At 44.2% G+C, this 23,116-nt stretch overlaps 2 gene segments (V, D, J or C); both read right to left on the reverse strand.

Moving 5' to 3' along the window:
* The window catches only part of LOC125345382, a 79,317-nt gene extending 78,546 nt beyond the window's left edge, over positions 1-771 (reverse strand). The window contains 2 exon segments of the C gene segment in view: positions 298-605; positions 711-771. Coding sequence covers positions 298-605; positions 711-756 — 354 coding nt within the window.
* A 2,482-nt stretch (positions 772-3,253) lies between these two features.
* Positions 3,254-22,926, reverse strand: LOC125345365. The segment is given in 4 exon segments: positions 3,254-3,265; positions 13,089-13,094; positions 22,464-22,768; positions 22,862-22,926. Coding segments are annotated over 4 exon segments (369 nt in total).
* Positions 22,927-23,116: the final 190 nt, after the last annotated feature.

The following is a 23,116-nucleotide window of genomic DNA, read 5'->3' on the forward strand; positions in this document are numbered from 1 at the left end:
CTCTCACATGGTGCACTTCGGAGTTGCGCTACTTTGTCTTACTGTGTACTGGCTTCCAAGGCTGTAGGATTCTACAGTTTGGCCTTCTCAGGTGCAGGTCATAAACTCAGGGAGGAATCCTGTCAAAGCTGCTGGACACTGAACTAGCACAGACACCAGGAGACCAGCCCTGGGCTCCTGTCTGCAGCTGCTCCCCAGGCTGACTCGGCTGCAAGCTGTGCCGCGCGCCCCCTGCTGGTCCTGAGCGGCCCTGCAGGGAGGTTCCTGTCTGGGCCCACACTGGATTTCCTGCACTGTGTCTCTGGCACAGTAATAGAGGGCCGTGTCCTCCTCTCTCAGGCTGTTCATCTGCAGGTAAAGTGTGTTCTTGCTGTTGTCTCTGGAGATGGTGAAGCGGCCCTTCACGGCGCCTGCATAGTTTATGTCACTACTACTGCCACTGATGTATGAGAGCCACTCAGGCCTCTTCCCTGGAGGCTGGCGGATCCAGCTCATGTAGTAATCACTGAAGGTGAATCCGGAGGCTGCACAGGAGAGTCTTAGGGACCCCCCAGGCTGCACCAAGCCTCCCCCAGACTCCACCAGCTGCACCTCACACAGGACACCTGTGAACACAGATATTCCTAGTCAGGAAATGGCCATACACAGCCATTGATCCTTCCACCCATGTCCACTTACACACTCAGTGTCTCTTATTCCCTATAAATTACCTTTTAAGAGAGCAGCAAGGAAAACCCAGCACAGCCCCAGCTCCATGGTGAGTGGTCTGTGTCAATCACTGGATGGAATCCAGCTCACTGGGCTTCAGGTCAGAGATGGTCTGGTTTTCATGAGCACAGGGGCGTCCTATTTGCATGTCCTCTGCTATAAAGCCATCTTGGGGTAGAAGTCTCAGAGCGTGAGCTCCTAGAGCAGATGTGTCTGTGCTGGAGGAGTTTAGTGGCAATGGTCACCTTTAAGTAAACCTTACATATTGACCACTTGTGTTACACAGTCGAATTGTATCTCCTTGGGAGCCTGAGGCAGGAGTGTTAGAACATTGAGAGCTGTCTGAGGTGCAGAGGGAATAAACATATCCTCTCACATTGCCATTGTGCCCGAGTGAGCATTCTGCCTAACATTTCTGCATATGCACAAAACATAAAGTACAGCAAGAATGTTATATTCTTGTACACACACAAAAGTATAAAACAATTAGAAATGCTTTAACATACTTGCAGGATCTCCCATGCTACAAAATTCGTGCCTAGTCTGGGCTTGCACATCCCAAGACGAGGATCAACATTTTTCTCATGTCTTTCTAGGAGAATGGTGCTCATCTGGTGAGGTTTGCAGAGCCTCCTTCCTGTGGTGAGATCAGGTGTGGGTTTGCTGCACTTTACTTCATTCTGACAATACGCCATGTAAGCCAGGGTTCAGGCAGATGCTGCACAGTGAGTTTCTGCTGTTTCATTTATCACAGTCTAGCTCTCTTGTTTATATATCCGCTTCATGTGTATTCTTTATTGTAACAATATCACATGTATTGTATATTGGTAACAACTTCAGTCAGCAACAACACATTACATAGAGTGTTCTTAGGTAAACACTGATTTGGTAAGCATGAACAAATTATTTGTGTCTTCTTCAAATTGTTGCACCAACCCTTTGATATTTTCCTTGAATCTGTCTTTCAACTCATTGGTAATAGTTATTCCTAGCCAGTGCTGGACTAGATGTTGAGCTGAAGGTTAACAACATTGTTTCCCACGAGGAAGAATCCACTGAAACAACAGTGAGCAGATTCTGAGGAAGTGAAGAAAGGAGAAACCAGAAGAGCTTGTGGGGAGCCAGGAAATCACAGAGACGAAATCAGGGCTGGAGAAATTGTGGTATTGACTTCTGACCTGGTGTGCAGCTCTCCCTGCTGAGGTAGAAGAAATGAGAAGTCAGCAGGTGACATCAGATGTTCTCACAGAGGGATGGACAGGCTCCACTGTGGGACAAACAAGCTGCGGAGTTCGCTGTCACCCCAGGACTTGGGAGATGGAGACTGGTGTGCTGTGAGGAGCTCAACTTCAAGAACTGAAATCATGGCACAGAGTGGGTTGATCTACGTCCCTCGGTTCTAAGAATTGGCTGAGCTGTCATCTTGAGAGGGCTGTGTGGGAGCAGTAAGAATCTGGTAGTTTACAATACACCTGCCGTAGACCTTGTGTTTAAATAAGTTAGAAACAGCTTGGGAAGGAAGGTCAAGTTTCTTGCAGGAATAAAGGGAAGCCAGGCTGGAGGTTGAAAGCTGGAGGCACTGGTGGGCAGCTGTCCTGGGAGACTGTGGCTGGTCATGCCTGCCAGGCTGGGATAAGATGCACCAGGGTGTCAGCTGAGGGTCCCACCATGGGAAGTGCACCAGAAAGGCAGCCACATGTATGGGATGCACAGCCAAGCTGTGGTTGCTGAAAGAAAGTCTATCAGAGTTCACCACTAGATCAAGGAAGCCTCTCCATGCCTGGCAGGTAATGAACAAAGGAATTCCCTACTGAGTTAACAAGAGAGGCTTCAGTAATTGGTCCTCAGCTACAGCTCTGAAGCCCTTCCCCTTGTAAGGTCTCCTGAGTGAAACAAAGCTGCCACACTTGACCTGAAACTACTGCTACTTGTATAGAAGTCTACATAAATGTACATATAAGAAAACTGTATTTGATTCTGGTACCCTGGGTATTGTATATACATTGGTATCCTGGATCTTGACCTCAGGATGTGGGTGCTGTCTCTTAGCTCCTTTGCTCAAGGGTAATGGTGGACCACTTTGAGAGACAGCACCACTTACAGTTTTTGAGTGGTAATTGGAGATATGAATCTCACAAAGACATTTCTTCCCAGGCTAGTTTTGAATCGTGGTCCTCATATCTCAGCCTCCTGAGTAGCTAGGTTACAGGCATGAACCACTGGTGCCCAGCCTAACTGCTTTCTTAAATGGCAACTTCTTTGTATAACTATGTAAAGATAATAAATTAGTAAAAAAAAAAAAAAGCACTATAAGGATTTAAAAAATGGAATTGTAGGCCTGTGTGTACCTCGGGAGATGTGCCAACATTCTAAGAAATGTTGATGATACAAATTCAATTTCACACACAAAAAATCCTAGTATAAGACAATAGTGTTTATCCAGATAAGTGAAATATGTTTATCTATAACAGTCACTAAGTCTAAATGAAACGAAGGAACATGTTACACCCCAAGACTCCAGGCTTACATAGCAAAGGAAACAAGTTCAGGCAGTCACCTTTGGTGGGAGGTTCTGCAGCACCCACAGGTGATCAGTAGTCTGCCCTGCCAGTCAGTGGTCACCAGTGCTGCCGGCCTTACTTTGTAATGACGATGTCAGCCTCTCCATCCAGGGAGCTGGGCTTGGAACTGTAGGCTTGTCTTCGTTTGTGTTTCTCTTTCTCTGTGGTTTGAATGGTGCTGTTCCCACTTTCATGATTCCGGAAGCTCTTTCTCTTTTCTTATCTTCTGAGCACAGTCTGTCATTTGTGACCCTGAGCCTTCTCATTGGCAAAGGGAATTAGAAGCAAGGAGGAAGCTGTTAATTTTCTGGCTTGCTGTTTGTGGTACAGCGATTGAAATCTGTGTTTTGCACTTGCAATTCAGATGATCTTCTGCAGAATCAGAACCGCAGCACTATTTTTATGTTGTTTAGTTTTGAGAGAGTATTTGGTTTTTTGCAGAGGCAGATACCTGGATGGTGATGCAGAAGAGAGTCCAGAAAGCAGTGGGATTCATTATTCACTTGTATTCTCCCCCCATGGAAGCTGAGGGTCCCGTCTTAGGACAGGGTCACTGGACTGCTTTCAGATACACGCCAGAACTCTGCCCAGCAGGATGTGAGGGTGTTAATGTCTGCACTTGCCTTCCTGCCTCCCTCATGGGGATGGAGAGCTGGGGATTGCTCCATCCTTCTCCATCCTGAGGATTTAACAGAGAGGGGAAACGCCAGCCATCAATAGGTGCCACGTGCTTGTCAAACAGGAAGGTCCACAGAGTTGGGCAGCATTGCCACTGAGGGAAGGGAGTGGGGAGGCCCTGCTCACCTGTGACAGGTGCTGACTTATGGAGGAAGGACACACAAAGAGGCAGAAAGCTCTGGACTAAGCTGATGACTGATCTCTTCTCACCCATAAATAAAGAAAGTCATTTCTTCCCATACTGCCAGAATCCTTGACAATACAATGATGAATCTGGCGTGGGGTGAGGGAGAAGACCTGTTGAGGCAAGTGTGATGTACATGCAAATGTGTGCAAGGCATAAAACACTTTACTTTTTATACTAATGAGATGAGGATGGAAGTAAGTAGGAATTCTAACTTTTAGAGAAGGGAGGAGAGGGTGGCAGAGAACCATCAGTAGTGAGAGAAGAGAGGACCTGGGGCTCTGGGACAGAGGGTCACCTTGGTAACGACCTTCGTGTACCAGGACTCATTTTCAGGGAGATTCACCATGATGCATCCTCAAGGACATGGCTCACAGTCACCTGGCCACTCTCCACAGACTTGACAGCACAAGGATGTGGCCCATCTTCCCGCTGGGTGACTCCATGGCAGTCTGTGCATAGCAAGGTCAGCTCTCACTCCACTTCACATTCTGTCCTGTCAGTCTTACCGACAAGTCCATAATGTCCATTTTCATTTCCTAACCCATCCTTGAAGGAGGGCAACTGGAGGTTGTGTACAATGGAGCCCAAGCAGACGCATCAACTTTCTCCAGATGATGAGCCACACTTGATCCTCAGGAAGATGTGTCAGGTAGTGTGCTTTAGTCCACAGGGACACAAGCAGCATTTTCTGGTTGAACACACATGAAAGGGAGGTGTGAACATTAGAATTATCCAGCAAGAAGAGAAATCTGCTGCTAGGACAGGAGTGGATCAGGCCTGAGTCTGAGGCCCTGGTCCCTGTGGAAGAGGAGGGTGGCCTGGGACCTGTCACGTTCTATGCATCCCTGAGTCTGCTCTGCCCTGCTCCTTCTCACAGCACGAATCCCAAAGTCTGTCCTCATCAGGAAAACCCTCTGAGTCTCTGTCCTGAACGTGCTGGGAGAGAACCCACTGAAGAACCCTGAGCTCTCAGGTCCTGATTGTGGTGACTGTGGCAGAGTCATTTCTGCTCTGAAGGTGACCCTGTGCTTTACTCCTATGGTAAGGTATCTTATCTATCTTCTCAAAGAAGGCAAGCCCAGCCTTTTGCATTCAGTGGCATCCTGGGTCAGTGGAGACACAAGTCTAGAGGCTCCTGGGAACACTATGAGATGGGGAGGGATGCAGGCACCAGGAGACATCTCCTCCCTCTGCCCTGCAGCTGACCCAGGGCCCAGCGCCCCCTGCTGGCCCAGTGTCCCTGCTGAGAGGTTTGTGTCTGGGCTTACACTGAGCTCCTTGCACTGTCTCTTGCACAGTAATACACAGCGGTGTCCTCGGTTCTCAGGCTGTTCATTTGCAGATTCAGCATGTTTTTATTGTTGTCTCTGGAGATGGTGAATCTTCCCTTCACAGACTCTGTGTAGTATGTGCTACCACCGTTTGGGTTAATTCGTGCAATCCACTCCAGTCCTTTCCCTGGAGCCTGTCAGATCCAGTGCATGCAGTAATTACTGAAGGTGAATCCGGAGGCTGCACAGGTGAGACTCAGCGACCCCCCAAGCTGCACCAAGCCTCCCCCCAGACTCCACCAGCTGCACCTCACACTGGACACCTGTTGGGGTCCACTGTTCCTTTAAGGGGCCACAGCTAACCTCGGCCTGTCCCTCCCCTTCCTGTCTTTAACAGGAAGAGAAGCCCCTGTTCCTGGGGCTAGCACATGTGCTATGGCAGATGGGTACCCCAGGAGTCCATCCTTGGGGGGCTGGACCTCTGCCCACAAAAGAAATCTCCTGACATCACTTGAGGGACAGCCTCTTGGGACCAATCAGGGGCCCCTCTCTTGTGCCCGCCTTTGGGGTATATCTGGGGGGGCTCCTCATTTGAATAAATAGAAGCCCTAGAGGTTTTCTTCAGGGGCCCAGGCATCTGTGTCTTTCTTGGCGGTTTTGGGCACCCTGCGACCACACACCACCGAGGGCTACCTGTGTCCATCGCTCCCACGTGAGAGCAATAAAGGACCACCCAGGAAGGGGTGAACAAGCCCCTTCTCCCCCAAGCGAAGGGGAAGTAGAGAGAGAGCCCAACAGATACCTGCAAACACAAGGAATCCTGGTCAGGAATGGTCATACGCATTCACTGCTCCTCCCACTCGTGTCCATTTACACTTGTGTCTTGTTCCCCATAATTTACCTTTCAAAATAGTGAGAAGGAAAACCCAGCCCAGGCTCAACTCCACGGTGAATTGTCTGTTTCAGTGCTGAGCACTGAATGGGATCACCGGAGTTCAAGGCTGGTCTGGTCTCCTGGAGCTGCATGGTCTGATTTTCATCTGCTGATGGCTACACTATTTGCATGTCTGCCTGCTATATAGCATGCTCTGGGTTGGATGCCTTAGAGGGGGAAAAGCTGATGTTAAGTGTGCTAGTGGGGATTCTGACAATGATTGCATTAAAGAAAGTACAATAAAGTTGTTTAATTGTGACTTGTTAAGCAATATGAACCCCTCATCTTACTTAATTTTGTGCATGTATACAAACATGACCTGCAAAATATAAATATTATTTTTGCAAATAGATAGCACAAAAATAATTATGAATAACTGTGACATGTCCCCAGGACTTCACAATTCATTGAGTACATAGATCAGTACATAGATCTGTGGTTCTCAATCCTCCTCCAATATGCTCCCTAAAACATCTTGTGAACACAGTGGGGCTGACCTGGTGAGGTTTTCAGAAGAAGCTGTTTTATGCAATAGGGCCTGGTATGACTTTCTGCATTACTGTGTTTACTTTACTGAAAGAAAATGGAGGGAATCAGGGAAAGGCACATGTGTGATTATGAGTCTCTTGAATCTCATTTGTTTTCACTGACAGATATGAATAAATAAATATATATAACTTTTATATTTTGATATGTGTTGATTATCTGCTGAAAAAGATCACAATTTATTATGAATTAATGTGGAATGTAATAAACTGCACATTTTAAAGGTGCATTTGACACGGATGCATATGAATACTTGTTCAACCATGGTCGCAAACAAGCAAATGCATGGTTCATCCTAATGTGTTTGCTTTGGTTCCACTGTAATTTTCCACTTCCCCATCTCTCCCTCTGACTTTCCTACTTTAAGCTGCATTACATTCATTGTAACTTTCCAGAATTTATGCAAATATCATATGAAGCATTCACATCATGTTTAAGTAATAATTGTTAGTCAGAATTCCTCCATGATTGTGAAGAATGAACTGCTGTTGGGTCTGATTGACTGTTGATGGATTGTGGTGTGGTGTATCTGGAGGCTATTGAATGCAACTTATAATGCTTAATAAAAATCTTTATTCTTTTCGTATAAAAAAAGAATTCCTCAATGATTTTGGGTGGATCAATAGAGTATTCATGTGTATTTTATGCTCAGTTATTTTTTCAATAGAATAAAAGTTTTAACTGAAATAGAATTCAACTGTTCTGTTAATCAGTGCTAAAAATTTTCAGCTCCATGTTATTAAAAAGTAAGGTGTTAGTGTATTATCCTAAATATATGTGCTCATTAGTTATGCTGATATATATACATGTATGCTGCTATATATACATATATTCTATATATATATATATGTATAATAGCTGTGTACAAAGGAGAGACAGAGAGAAGATAGAGATCCTCGTTGTCCCCTGCTGGTTCTGCCCCTTCATGGAGGAAACTCTGTTTAGGCTCCCATTGAAGACGCCTTGCTCTATCTTCTGCACAGTCTTACAGGACTGTGTCCTCGGTGCTCACAGAGTTCAGCTGCAGAGTTCTCAGTGTTGACCATGGTTCTGGAGATGGAGATGGAACCCTTGTGGAATGGGCTATAGATAGTGGGACCACCATAGATGGTATACTCCATTCACTCCAAGCTCTTCCTGGGGAGTGGAGGGTTCCGTGGTCCTGATGGAGAATCCAGAGACAGCACATGTGAGGGAAAGGGGCCATGAGAGCTTCACCAGGCCAGGCTGTTACTCCTACAGCTCACCTGGGGCTGCACACCTGAGGACACAGAACCACAACTTCCTAGCTACACCCCAGAGACACTCAAATTGGAAGGCAGACACCCCAGGAATCCTCAGTGTTCTTGTAGAATAGGCCAGGAATAGAAGAAAATATTTGGAAGACAGTGGATGAACACAAATGTAGTATAAGTCAATCTGGTTACCTAAACTGATATTCTCATGGGGGATTTACACATATACGTGAAGTCAAGAGAAGGAATGAGAGTGTGTCCTTGCCTGACGTTCCCTTGAAGTATAGTTTTTGGCTTTGCCCTCAGAGAGCTCAGTCCTAGGTCAAGTTTCCAGTTCATCAAGTCCAGCACCCATCCTCACAATATGGACAGTTCCTGATGTAGAGGAGCTTTTCAGGGACCTAGATGTGTTCACAGAAGAAAGACAGTGTAGGGAAAATGGAAACCTCCCTTCTCATCCCAGTGATTTGAACGCATTTAAACATATATATGTACAGGTATAAGCAGACTATGCACCAATACCTCCATATATTTACACATGTAATATACATATGTAAATACTTTATATGTATATGCATACACTGTATATGCATACACATAATAGTGTAAATGACTGGGTATGGACTAGTCTAATAGGAAGGAGAGAGTTTTCTTTCTTTTTTGTTTTAGGTCCAACACCCAAACTTGAACTTAGTACTTGATGATTTTGCTATTTGTAGGGCTCTACTCTACCAACTGAGCCACACCTCTAATGCCAGAGATCATTTTCAAGACAACCTAGCCCACACCTTCTTTCTTTTTTGTTAAATAAAATTTTATTGACAAGGTGATGTACAGAGGGGGTACATCTACATAATAAGGCAGTCAGTACATTTGTTACACCCTCCCTCATTTTTCTTTCCCTTCCCTAGTTCAGATAAGCATATATACAATATCCAGTGTACCAAAATCATATACAGTAACCACCTGGGGTACGCCACAGGAAATTCACCTAGTACGTAAAACCTAACGACAATGATAAAATCCTCCTGTTTCCATCTCTTAGAGTTCATTTTGCTTAGCCTCATCTTATACAATCATATGTACATAGCTGTTGAGCTCTTGTGAACCTCTGATAGATCTATCCTAGACCTTTTTATGCATATTCAGTAGTTGTTTGGTTTTAGAGACATTATGTAAAGTCGCTGACCAAAACATGTGGAAAAACTATTTGAAAAGAAGTTTGTGTTTTACAGACATGGTCTCTACTGATCTACCCCGCCCTCCACCCCCCCCCCTGCTCCAACAACCACATATCAGGGAGACCATGGGCCTTTGTTCTCTGCCACCCTTATTTCTGACACACAATACAGATTTACTCACATTGTGTCCATGTGTGCACATAAGAATGCTGGAAGCATTTCATTTTGGGCAGTACAGATACTTTTGTTTTCTTGAACTCAAGGCTTCATGTCCGCAGTGTAGGTGCTATAGCACTGAGGCAGTCTTACAGATCTTCTTTGTACTGATTCCAGTTTTGAGAAAGGGTCTAGTGTTTTCTTGAGATTCACACATGGTGTACAATCTTCCTATCTGAAGTTTCCTGTCTTGGTTGGGATTATAGCCATATGTCAGCACAAGGAGCATCTCTCTCTGAGATGGAGTCTCATGAACTGTTTTGCCTGGCCTCTGCTGGCATGGTGAGCTCCTCAATTTAGTCTCCAGGAGTTGAGATGACACAAATGTACCACCACACCCAGCTATTGGTTGAAAAGTGTTTTCTGAAATCTCTTGCTAGGGAAGAGCTCAAACTTCAACCATCCTGGGCTTGTCTCCAGAATTGCTAGGTTCATAGATATGGACCACTGACACCTGGCCTGAGCCTTTTGACCATGGTAGTCACTTTCCTGCCTCTATTTTGTCTGGTAGAATTCAGGTGTTTTTCAAGAGCATCCTGGACCTGTAAGATGCTTGTTTAGCAGAGAACAATGAGCCTGAACCTCCTCAGATCTGGAAATGGAGGCACCTAGTGAAAGCCACTCAGCTGCAACAGACAGTCTGTGGTCTCTCTCTCTCTCTCTCTCTCTCTCTCTCTCTCTCTCTCTCTCTCTCTCTCTCTCTCTTCCTCTCTCTCTCCTATTTCTTTCTTTCTGTCACACACACACACACACACATATACACACATGTACACTCACACATCTAAAACCCAGTGGTCTCCAATTCTTTTTCACTACTGGTTTATATATTTGATGAAGTGAAATTTATGTTTTCTCTTCATTGGCCAAATATTTACATTTCAGTGATCAGTGTTCGACAACTACATATACAATCTGCCTCAAAAACCAAAGCTTGGGACTGGGGATATGGCCTAGTGGCAAGAGTGCTTACCTTGTATACATGAAGACGTGGGTTCAATTCCACAGCACCATATATATAAAAAAAATGCCAGAAGTGGTGCTGTGGCTCAAGTGGCAGAGTGCTAGCCTTGAGCAAAAAGAAGCCAGGGACAGTGCTCAGGCCCTGAGTCCAAGGCCCAGGACTGGCATAAATAAATAAATAAATAAATAAATAAATAAATAAATAAATAAATAAATGCTTTTCCTATTTCCCCTAATGTTTTCCTGATCATTCACTGACCTCTGGCCATTCAGGTAATTCTAGTTGTGGGTGTACTGACACACTTTCATGGATGATTTTCCAAAAGTAGTGAAAAATTCTATGTTCATGGTTAACATGAACTAACTATCATGAGTAACACAAACCTACACACTTTCATGGATGATTTTCCAAAAGTAGTGAAAAATTCTATGTTCATGGTTAACATGAACTAACTATCATGAGTAACACAAACCTATATGCTACATTTCTTTGTGCTGGTCCTAGGGCTTGTCTTCAGGGTCTGGACACTGTCCCTGAACTTTTGTGCTCAAGGCTAGCACTCTATCACTTAAGCCACAGCTTCATGATTGGCTTCTTGGTTAATGGGAGATGAGTCTCACAGATCTTCTTGACCATGCTGGCTTCAAAACTGAACCTCATATCTCAGCCTCCAGAATAGCTAGGATTACAGGCTCCACTGCTCTTTACTTTTTTTGATGTTCTAAAGTTGATACTTTTATTTTTTACTTAGTTTAAATCTTTAAGTAATCATCCATGTTGTTTTATTTATTGATTTAATGTTACTTTATTCTAAAAGTGAAGTATAAAGGGGTTACAGTTACATAAGGTACTGAGTACATTTCTTGGGGAATAGTGTTAACCCTTCCCTCCTTTCTCCCATTTTCCCTCTTCCCTGGCTTTCCTTCCATCCAAGTTGGTAGGTTTGTTTCCAACACAGTGTCTTGTGAGTATTCTTGTTGCATTGGTTCACCCTGTGTTCTTTGTGTCACCTTTTTGTTATTCCCCTTCCATTCTCCAAATCAGACAAACATATATACAAGACACAGGCTACCAAAACCAAAGACAGTGGAACTCCCTATGACCCAGCAATCCAACTCCTGGGCTTTTGCCCAAATGTGCACAAACAAGGCCACACTAAAGCTATCAGAACAACTAAATCCATTGCAGCATGATTTACCATAGCTAAGATATGGGATCAGCCCAAATGCCTCCCAGTAGATGAGTGGATCAAGAAAATATAGTATATATACACGATGGAATTTTATGCTTCCATCAGAAAGACATTGCTGCATTCATAAGGAAATGGAAAGTCTGGAAAAATCATTATATTAAGTGAATTAAGCTAGATCCAAAGAAACATGGGCTCTGTCGTTTCCCTCATTTGTAATAATTAGTGTGTCTGGGACAGTCCTAGCAATGGTTCAAAGTAGCTCAATAGCTATGAACATATGGCCATACAAAATGATGCTTATCTAAATGAACTCCAACATATGGAAACAAGAGGGTATTTTTTTAATGCATCGTGAGAAGGTATTTCCTTTTTCTTTTACGTTTCCCCCTGTAGTTTATCCAATTTTCTTTTCAAAGCAGTAGCTCTTCATGAACATTTTGCAGGAGCCTGTGATGTCAATTTAGAAAAGAAACAGGAAACCCAACAGAGACCCTGAGGGGGAAGAGGAAAGCCCAGAGGCTGACAGGAAAGGGCACCTGCTCCATCCACACTTCCTGCTCCATGGAGCAACCAGAGGGCTGAGGCCAGCCTGAGATCATGTACGGGAGGCAGCTGTGCTGTGCCTCTGTGGTCTCCTAGCACAGTAATAGGTGGCTGTGTCTGCAGGTTCCACGCTGTCCAGTGTGAGGAACACCTGGCTGCTGGAGCTGTCCTTGGAGATGGAGAGCCTGCTCTTCAGGGCTGGGTTGTAGTACTTATCATCATCCCACCACACATTTGCCAACCACTCCAGGGTCTTCCCTGGGGGCTGCCGGATCCAACTCACACCCATACCATTAGTGGTCAGTGAGAACCCAGAGACAGAGCAGGTCAGCCTGAGGGTCTGGGAGGGTGTCACCAGCTCAGGGCCAGACTCCTTCAGGGTGATCTGGGCTAGGGACCCTGTGGAGAAACACAAAGAGAAGGTGAAGCAGGGTCAGACGAGGACAGGGAGACTTCCCACCCAAAAGGGGGACAAGAGTACTCACAGGCAGGGAGAGTCAGGAGCAGGAGGGAAGAGCACAGCTTGTCCATGGTGGCAGAGCCCTCAGAACCCATGCTCTGTGCTGGCCTTTTCAACCCAGGAGTGGGAGGAGCTGGTGTGGATTTGCATCCCTCTCCCCTGGGTGCTGACTGTATTTCATGCACTCAGGTCTCAGGAAGGAGGGAGTCTGTGAGCTCAGGAGAGAGGCAGCTCCGTGCACTGTTGGGCAGTGTCCAGGTCTGATGGACAGGGACGGCCACCTGACACTCGGAGCCAGGGTTCTGAGCACAGCCTTCTGATGAACCCTCTGGTTTGGAGGCAATGAGGGCTCTGAGGGACTCTGTTTGGAAGGGTCCTGTCTCTGGACAATGATCCAAAGACTCTCTCACCTGACTTTAGTCTGGAGAGAGTGGGAGAGAGACCAAGAGAGATTTTAATATTGTCAATGATAAAATAGAAAAGGTTAGCTTTTGCCTTTACCTCATAGTATCCCATCTCAGTCACTCATTTAAATCCATCCACAGACAAAACCTAGGTACTAGGTGACATTGTTCAAATTAATGTACTTACTACACGAGTTAGGAAATAGTAACTGCTCTGGACAGCACCTTAATAATAACAATAAGCTTATATTAAAGACTTCATGTGTTAAGCTCAAAGGCACCAAATATCTTTACCTTAGGTAGTCCCTGAAACATATAAAGGTCCAAACTCTACACTTACTGACCTATTCAAATATAAAATAAAATATAAACAGGTCATGCTCAATTTAAATATAAATACATCCCCAAAAATCCTCCCTGAATATTACTCTCCAATAGTTCTAAGGAATATTTTAAATTCTGTTTCAATAAAATTGAATTAAAATTAGCCAGGCATGAGTGGCTTATGTCTATAATTGTAGCTACTCAGGAGGTTGAGCTCTGAGGATCATGGTTCAGAGCAAGCCAAAGCAGGAACCATGAGACTCTTACCTTCAATTAACTGCCAAAAAGCCAGACTGGAGCTGTGGTTTACATGGTAGAGCACTAGCCTGGAGCATCACAGCTCAGGGACAGTGCCCAGGCACCGTCTTCAAGCCCCAGGACTGGTACACACACACACACACACACACACACACACACACACACACACACACACACACACACACAGTGAGAGAGAGAGAGGAATTAAAATGGATGAAATTCAGTTTAGAGAACTGAAAAAGATCACGGCTTGAATAGATGCTGCATGATAACCTCTGCACAGACTGTACATAGATCAAACTATTTCACAAGACCTAAGCAAGTTGGGTAAGAAACCATATATACCTCTATCTATCTATACCTCTATCTATATGTGTGCATTATCTATATCTTTATCTGTATCTGCATCTACATCTATCATCTAATATATCGTTATATGTATCTTAAATATACAGTGCACATTTATTTAGTGTATCTATGTATATAAATACATATATATTTTATAAACTAAAAGACTCAATGCAAAGCCAAGTGCCAGTGTCTCATGCCTGTTTTCCTGGCTACTTAGGCTTGTGAGACTGGGAAATTGCAGTCCAAAGTCAGTGCCAGCATGCATGTGAGACCCCTTCTCAACTAAAAGCGCAGCATGGTGACATGTGTCTGTCATTCCAGATATGTAGGAGGATTGAGATCAGATGATTATAGTGACAGGCTGGCTGTGGCAAGAAAGACTTCCCAAGATGCCCTGTTAAAAGACGCCAGACATGATAGAGCACACCTGTCGTACCAGGTACAATGGGAAACTTAAATAAGAGGACCATAGTTCAGGCATAGGAGTCTACACAAAATGAGATCTTTTTCTTGGAATAACTATTGCACAAACGGACTAATGGGGACTCCGAGGTAGAGTGCCTTCCTAGCAAGGGTGAGGCCCTGGGTTAAAACTCCAGTGTTACCAATGGGAAGCAATGAGTCCTTGAAGTAGAATGCAGGCTGGAAATTTGCCTGTGTCACCCCCATAGCTCTACCTGGGTCATTTAAAATATTTTTTTGTGGTATTGAGGGTTTAACTAACGGCCTCCCACAGTCTAGCCAGGCACTCTCATTGGTTCTACCTGAAGTTTACCTGACATATTTCTAAGCAGCACAATCTGGAGAAAGATGCCTCCTGCTTTAGTGTGGATAAGAGAGGTTAGTCTATGCCTGAGACTTGAAGCTCAGTAGTAGGCCTGCCATTGTGACAGTCATTTCCATACAGAATTCATGACCCCTTCTGTCTGGCCAATGCCCCCAAACTATGTTAAGACAATCAGAACTGACATTTCATCTCTTCTTTCTCCCCCAGCCTCAGGGGTACAGCCAGAACACAGAAGTTAAAACGCAAGGCAGGAATTAACACATGTTTATTAGGAGGCTCATGGCCAGGGGTCCACTGCACTTAGACCCTGGACTGGGAAGAACCTAGTCTCTGCCCCTGGGACTCAGAGCCAGCAATACAGACCCACGTTTCATGGTAACCATTGCTATTTTGCGAGGTCCTGGAGCACACAGCCTTTCAGCCTGGGGATGTGAGGTTCAGTAACACACCAGATCTACATCAGCCCAGCTGGGCAAGGGGTTATTCTCACACCTTGACAACTGCAGGCCTCTCAGTGTGGTGTAATATGTTGTTGTTTGGGTGTAGAAAAGGATGGTAAACATAGGAAATTTGTTCTGGGTCTTAGTGCCAGAAATACTAGAAAAACCCCAAAGGTCTCCATTGCCAGACTTGCCTGTGGACAAAACTTTTGTACTAGCTCTTCTGCTAAGTGAGGATGTACTTCCCCCTGCTCTCACTTTTGTCCATCTGTCACTAAGTGTGGACTGCACAGCCTTTACCGTAGCAGTAAGCAACCCCAAACGGTGTAGACTTGTTTTCCCTCTGCAGTCATTTGTTGATTGTGTAGAACCCAGGACTCAGGGTTTGACCCTGCTTGACTTAGTAGCCATATGTGTGGGAAATGAGCTGTAGGTTCTTTGTTCTTGGCAATTTTGGCAAACAGTAGGCAAAACACATTAGTGTGTATTATACACCTTTACCTACTCCAGGGACAGGCCTGAGATGATAAAACTATTATTCCTAGGTTAGTCACTGGTTCATTCTGAACACATCTGGGCTCCCATTGCCCTCTAGTGATGAAATAATGACAGCCCCCTAGTGGCAGACTCTCAGCATAAACCAGGGCTGACTGAGTGGAAGGGACGAGCAGCTCAGAGAGCCAGAAACGTACTTATCCAAGGTGTGGGAACAGCCCAGATGCCTCTTCAATGGATGGATGAATCAAGTGGTATATATATACATGATAGAACTTCTCTGGTCCATTAGCAAGAATGATAGTACATCATTTGCAAAGAAATGGATGGACCTGAAAAAAAAATACCTTAAACAAGGTCAGTCAGGCTGATAGGGACAAGGATGCATCTTCTCTGTCCTGTGTAGAAGCCAGAACTAAACATACATGTGCAAGAGAACACAAACAGGATTGTATGCAAGTGCACAGAAATGTTGAAACTGAAGTACGGCATTTGAAGTTTAAAATGATGAATTCAGGGCTGGGGATATAGCCTAGCGGCAAGAGTGCCTGCCTCGGATACACGAGGCCCTAGGTTCGATTCCCCAGCACCACATATACAGAAAACGGCCAGAAGCGGCGCTGTGGCTCAAGTGGCAGAGTGCTAGCCTTGAGCGGGAAGAAGCCAGGGACAGTGCTCAGGCCCTGAGTCCAAGGCCCAGGACTGGCCAAAAAAAAAAATAAAAAAAAAAAAAAATAAAATGATGAATTCAAATGGTGGAATTCCTTAGAATATGAGCTGACACTCCGTCAAGATGAATACCAGACAAATAGCACTTGAAAAGTGTTGGAGGGTGAAAGAGGATGGGTATAGAAAAAATGGAGGGAGGAAGGGGTGATAAAGGAGCCATAGTATCCAATGTATATCTCTCAAAGCTAAATGAATTGAGGGGAAGGGTTGTGTTTGGAGAGCTGAGGAGAATAATGAATAATGAAAGCGGTAACATTGATCAAGATGCATTGCTCATATTAACTGATTTGCTGCTTTCCAGAGGGGTTAAACAAGTTTACCCTCGCTTTTGGACACATTCCTGATAGCAGGTGTTACTTTTAGTTTTCTTTTTTTTTTTTTGGCCAGTCCTGGGCCTTGGACTCAGGGCCTGAGCACTGACCCTGGCTTCTTTTTGCTCAAGGCTAGCACTCTGCCACTTGAGCCACAGCGCCACTTCTGGCCGTTTTCTGTATATGTGGTGCTGGGGAATCGAACCTAGGGCCTCGTGTATCCGAGGCAGGCACTCTTGCCACTAGGCTATATCCCCAGCCCGCTTTTAGTTTTCTTGATAATGGCCATTCTAGCTGGTGTGAGATAGAATCTCAGTGATGTTTTGATTTGCATTTCCTTTATGGGCAGAGATGTTGAACATATCTTCATGTGTCTGTAGGCTATTATTTCTTCTTCAATGAAGTCTCTCCTTAAGTTCTTAGCCCACTTATAAATTGGATTGTTATTTCTTTCAGGATTTGTTTTTGACGGTTTTAATTTTTTGTGTTCTAATCATATTTTAGATATGAGGCCCTTGTCTGATGCACAGCCAGTAAAATAGAGCTTCCCCATGACCCAGCAATCCCACTCCTGGGCTTTATCTTAATGACCACAAACCAGGCCACACTAAAGCCACCTGCACAACTGTGTTCATTGCAGCATTGTTTACCATAGCTAAGATATGGAAATAAATCCAAATGCCCCTCAGTGGAAAAATGGATTGGGAAAATGTGCTATCTATACAAAATGGAACCATATTTTGTGTATCAAAAGAATGACATTGCCCCCAGTTGTAAGGAAATGGAAAGATTTGGTAAATTTATATTTAGTGAAGTAAACCAGACCCAAAGAAATATAGGTTGCATGGTTTCCCTCATTTCTACCTGTAAACCCAAAGGATAGTAAAAGATTAAAAATTACATTTGGTTTTTTTGCCAGTCCTGGGACTTGAACTCTGGGCCTGAACACTGTCCCTGGCTTGGTTTTGCTCAAGGCTAGCACTCTGCCACTTGAGCCACAGCACCACTTTTGGCCGTTTTCTATATATGTGGTGCTGGGGAATTGAACCCAGGGCTTCATGCATACGAGGAAAGCTCTCTTTCCACTAGGCCATTTTCCCGGCCCTGCGCCCCTGCCTGACCTCTGTCTCTGAGATATTCCAGGAGATCTGGGAGTCCAGCAGCAGAGCTCCGTAAGTGACAGGTGATAAAACGACATGGTGACTGTCACAACTGAATAACAGTGACAATGAACGTGATGATGATGATGATATACCAATTCTACCTCCACATGCTCCTTTGAAAAGCCCCTCATCCCTTATCACCTTGTGTCCACATTCCAAATGTGGCATAGACATGACAGTAGGAGTTCCCAGTGCCATGATGACATTGGCTCCTCTCCTAAGAACATCCCTTTTTGTTCTCACTGTGTGACTAGTTAGATTGCTGTTTAATTAATCATGTCAAGTGTTATTTTTTGTCTCTTACTACCCATTGTGTTTTCTTGTAGATTTATAGGCACATTCAAATTATTAAAAAATAAGGGAAATCATGCAGCCCATGTTTCTTTGTGCTGGCTTAATTTGCTTAGTATAATTTTTTCCAAGTCTTTCCATTTCCTTATGAATGGACTAATGTCATTCTTTCTGATAGAAGCATAGCATTCCATTACATATATACACCACATTTTCTTGATCCATTCTTCCACTGAGGGGCATCTGATTGATTCCATGTCTTAGCTATGGTAAACAATGTGTCAATGAACATGGTTGTCTTGGTGTGTGGTCAGTTGGATAGATGCCCAGAGGTGGGATTGCTGGGTCATAGGGAAGTTCTATGCTTAGTCTTTTAAGGAGCATCCAAACTGCTTTCCAGAGTGGGTGGACAGGTTTCCATTCCCCGCGACAGTTTACTAGTGTTCTCTTTTGGCCACATCCCTGCCACCATATGTTATCATTCATTTTCTTGAATATGGCCATTTTCACTGGGGTGAGGTGGAATCTTAATGTTGTTTTTATTTGCATTTCTTTAATGGCCATGGATGTCAAACATTTTTCATGTGTCTACTTGCCATTCTTATTTCTTCTTCAGAGAAGTCTCTCTTTTTAAGTCTTTAGCCTATTTATTAATTGGGTTGTTGTTCCTTTGAGGATTTGTTTGGTTGGGGGTGTTAATTGAGCTCTCAGTATATTTTATATATGAGACGCTTGTCTGATGCATAGCTATCAAAGATCTTCTCTCATTTTGGAGCTTTCTATTTATTGTGCCAGTATGTCTTTTGCCATGCAGAAACTCTTCGGTTAGATGCAATCCCATTTATATAGTCTTTCTTTGATTTGTTTGATTCTGGATCTTAAGACGTTTCTGCCTTTGCCCAGGAGTCTTAGTGTCTCCTCTGTCCCTTTTATAATATTTTTAGGGTACTTGGTCTTACATTGAGGTCTTTGATGCATTTAGAGTTGATTCTGGTACAGAATCTAGATAAGGATAAAGCCTTAATTTTCTGCATGTGTATAGCCAATTCTGTCAGCATCATTTTTTTTGAAGAGACTGTCTTTCTTCCATCCTGTGTTTTCAGCTCCCTTATCAATCATTAGGTGGCTATAGTTCTGTAGCTCTTGTTTCTGGGTCTTCTGTTCTATTCCATTGGTCCTCAGGCCTATTCTTATATCACTACTGAGCTGATTTTCATTACTATACCTTTGTAATAGAGCTTGGAGTTTGTTATAGATATTCCTCCAACACTGTCTTCTGCTGAGGATTGTTTTTGCTATTCAGGGCCCTCTATTATTCCGTCTGAGTTTTTGCTTGCTTCTTGTATATCATTGAAGATTGTTGTTGGGATTTTGATGGGCATTACATTGAATTTGTAGATAGCTTTGGGCAGTGTTGCAATTTTCACGATGTTAATCCTTCCAATCCAGAAACATGAGAGGTTTTTCTACTTTTTAAAATCTGCTTTAATTTTCTTTTTTAAGGTTTTTAATGTTTTCATCACAGAAGTCCTTCATATATTTGGTTAAGTTAATTCTTTTGGTATTTTATTATTTTTGAGGCTATTACCAACGGAGTTGCTTTCCTCATTTCAGTCTCTCTCATCTCATTGTTGGAATAGAGAAAAGCTACTGATTTTTGTTGGTTAATTTTATACCTTTCTACTTTGCCAAAGTTTCAGATCAGCTCAAGTACTTAGGAGAATAATCAAAGGGGCAGACTTAAGTTATCTGTAAAGAGGGAGAATTTTATTTCTTCTTTCCCTATTTGGAAATTTCCCTATTTGGTTTGCTTCTTGCCTTATTGCTTTAGTTAGGAATTCCAGTACTATATTGAAGAGGAATGGAGAGAGAGGTCATCCTTGTGTGGTTCCTGATGTTACAGGGAATGGTTTTACATTTCACCATTAAGTATAATGCTGGCTGTAGGTTTGTCATAGATAACCTTTATTATACTGAGGAACACTGCATGGATTCCTAGCTTCTCCAGAGTTTTTATCAAAAAGAGGTGGTGGATTTTTAAAAATATAATTTTCTTGTTAGTAAGGTGTTGTATACAGGGGTTACAATTTCATCAGTCAGTAATGAGTACATTTCTTTCTGGAGAAGGTTACCCCTTCCTTTGCTTTCCTCCAGTTTCTCTCTCCCACCCCTGCTCACTGATGATTTTCTAATGGGGGTACAGTACAAGGAAGTTCATGTCATTGTTCTAGGTTATATATTGTATTAATGGCCAACTATAAACAGAAAGGGCAGATTCAGTCTGACTCACACAGTTTCAGATTGATGCGAGTGAAAGGGTTGGTAAAATACTGATATTTCTATTTTCTTGCCGCCTGCGAGCTGGGGAATGTCTTCACATGACTTTGGAATCATAGAACATGAACTAGGTCAGGAAATGGACTAGGAACCCTCACTTACCCTTCACACTTTTTTTCCCCAAAAGTGCACTGGTTGGGGGAGGCTACCTGGAAGGATTATTAGGCTCTGCCCAGCCATTGTGATTGAGACCCTAGGAGGGGCCTACCCCACCTTCTTCCAGTGCTAATCAACTCACTGTGAACAGAAATCTCAGAACAATTTTATTTTTTTATTTTTTAATAATAGTAATTACGCATTTATTGTCAATGTGATGTACAGAGGGGTTACAATGTTCAATAGATAAGTATCTTCTGCAGTCATGGCCCTGTGATATGGGGCTCCAGAGCGTCCTGAGCAGGAGTTTTCTCTTCCAAGGGAGGACACAGTCTCTACATGAACACAGGAACAGAAGTCTCCTCAGAAGATGAATGGTTTGTCTCATTACCCACAAAAATTGTCTATTGGAAAGTCTAAAAACTTAGAAATCATATTCCTACAATGTACATAGTTTTCACACAAGCTGATGAAATATAACTCTTTTCTGATCATGATGTAATGAGAGAAATAAACAGGACTTATTGGGGAGTATATAAGGGGAAGTCAGTGGCATAGAGGAGGATCTCAGATCACTTTGAGACTCACCTGGGCCCAGCTCCTCATGCACCACGAGTCGCTTGCAAAGTGACTATCCTCATGATGATGGAGCCACAGGGATCTGGTCACCATCCACAGAGGTTCCATCCGCAGGACTCCTGACGTCATCAGTGATGGAGAAACTCCAAGACAGATAGGGCACAGCAAGGCAGTTCTACATGCACAGGGTATGTGGCCTGTCCAGTTGTAACCTAGAGTCCTAGTGTCCACTTTATTTTCCAGAGGACAGCAAGAGGTCCTTGTCAGTGGAGACTGAGGAGGCCCACTAACTTTTCCCAAGGCTCCAGAGGCTGAGCACTAAGTGTGTGGTTGAACTCTGTTTTTAATAACTTGGGGGCTCCAAATTACATTTGTTTGTTGGACTAAGAAATAGGCTGTGATAACGAGGATCACTGAGCAAGAAAATGAATTCGTGGGAGCAATTCTATTGGTTCATTTCTGAACTCCAATAAATCTCTCTCTCTCTCTCTCTCTCTCTCTTTCTCTTTCTCTCTCTCCCACTCTTTTGATTTGAATTCGGGCCTCCTTATTGTTAGGCACACCCTGCCACTATAGCCATTTGGTTATCTTTCTGATTTCATTTATTTATCTGGTATTGTGTTGTGGTTTTCCCTGGGGCAAGTTCCAGAGAGTGATATTACACTTTTCTCCTATGTAACTAGAATCACATGAAACAGCTACCACATCGTGCTTTTTGATAGAGATGGGGTTCTCATTAAGGTATTGACCCATTTGGTCTCCAAAAAATCATTTTTCTTTCTTCCCCATGGTAGCTGGGTGGCAGGCATGAATCTCCATGCCAGGCCTTTTCCCCCTGGTTCACAGAGTGAATTCCAAAGTCTATGAATCCTGGAAACTGTTCTGGGTCTTATGGATTCGCCAGAGTCCCTTGAGTTTCTTCATTACCCAATACTGGTTACCACTGCAGAGCCATTGTTGTTTACAAAGTGATACTTTGCCTTTTAATAGTCATAGCAAAAGATTAGAGACCTCACGGAGGAGTGCAGGTCGTAAATTCAGGGAGGAATCCTGTCAAAGCTGCTGGGCACAGAGGCAGCTCAGACACCAGGAGACCAGCCCTGGGCACCTGTCTGCAGCTGCTCCCCAGGCTGACCCGGCTGCAAGCTGTGCCGCGCGCTCCCTGCTGGTCCTGAGCGGCCCTGCAGGGAGGTTCGTGTCTGGGCCCACACTGGATTTCCTGCACTGTGTCTCTAGCACAATAATAGAGGGCCGTGTCCTCCTCTCTCAGGCTGTTCATCTGCAGGTAAAGTGTGTTCTTGCTGTTCTCTGTTGAGGTGGTGAAGCGGCCCTTCACGGAGTCTGCGTAGTGTATGTTACTACTATAGATGGATGAAATCCATTCCAGCCCTTTCCCTGGAGCCTGGCGAACCCAGCTCATCCAGTAACCACTGATGCTGAATCCTGAGGCTGCACAGGAGAGTCTCAGGGACCCCCCAGGCTGCACCAAGCCTCCCCCAGACTCCACCAGCTGCACCTCACACTGGACACCTGTGAACACAAGGAATCCTGATCAGAAAACTTCCACATATCCACTGTTCCTCTCATTCCTTGCACACTTGATATGTTGTTCCTCACAATTACCTTTTAAAAGAGCAGCAAGGAAAACCCAGCACAGGCCCAGCTCCATGGTGAGTGGTCTGTGTCAATCACTGGGTGGAATCCAGCTCACTGGGCTTCAGGTCAGGGATGGTCTGGTTTTTATGAGCAGTGGGGCTTCCCATTTGCATATCCTCAGGTATAAAGCAAACTTGGGGCAGAAGTCTCAGAGACTGAGCTCCCACAGCAGATGTGACTGTGCTGGCAGAGTTTGGTGACAATGGCCACCTGAGAGAAAAC

This window comes from Perognathus longimembris, unplaced genomic scaffold (genome assembly GCF_023159225.1).
Source record: "Perognathus longimembris pacificus isolate PPM17 unplaced genomic scaffold, ASM2315922v1 HiC_scaffold_5537, whole genome shotgun sequence".
Classification (NCBI taxonomy): Eukaryota; Metazoa; Chordata; class Mammalia; order Rodentia; family Heteromyidae; genus Perognathus; species Perognathus longimembris.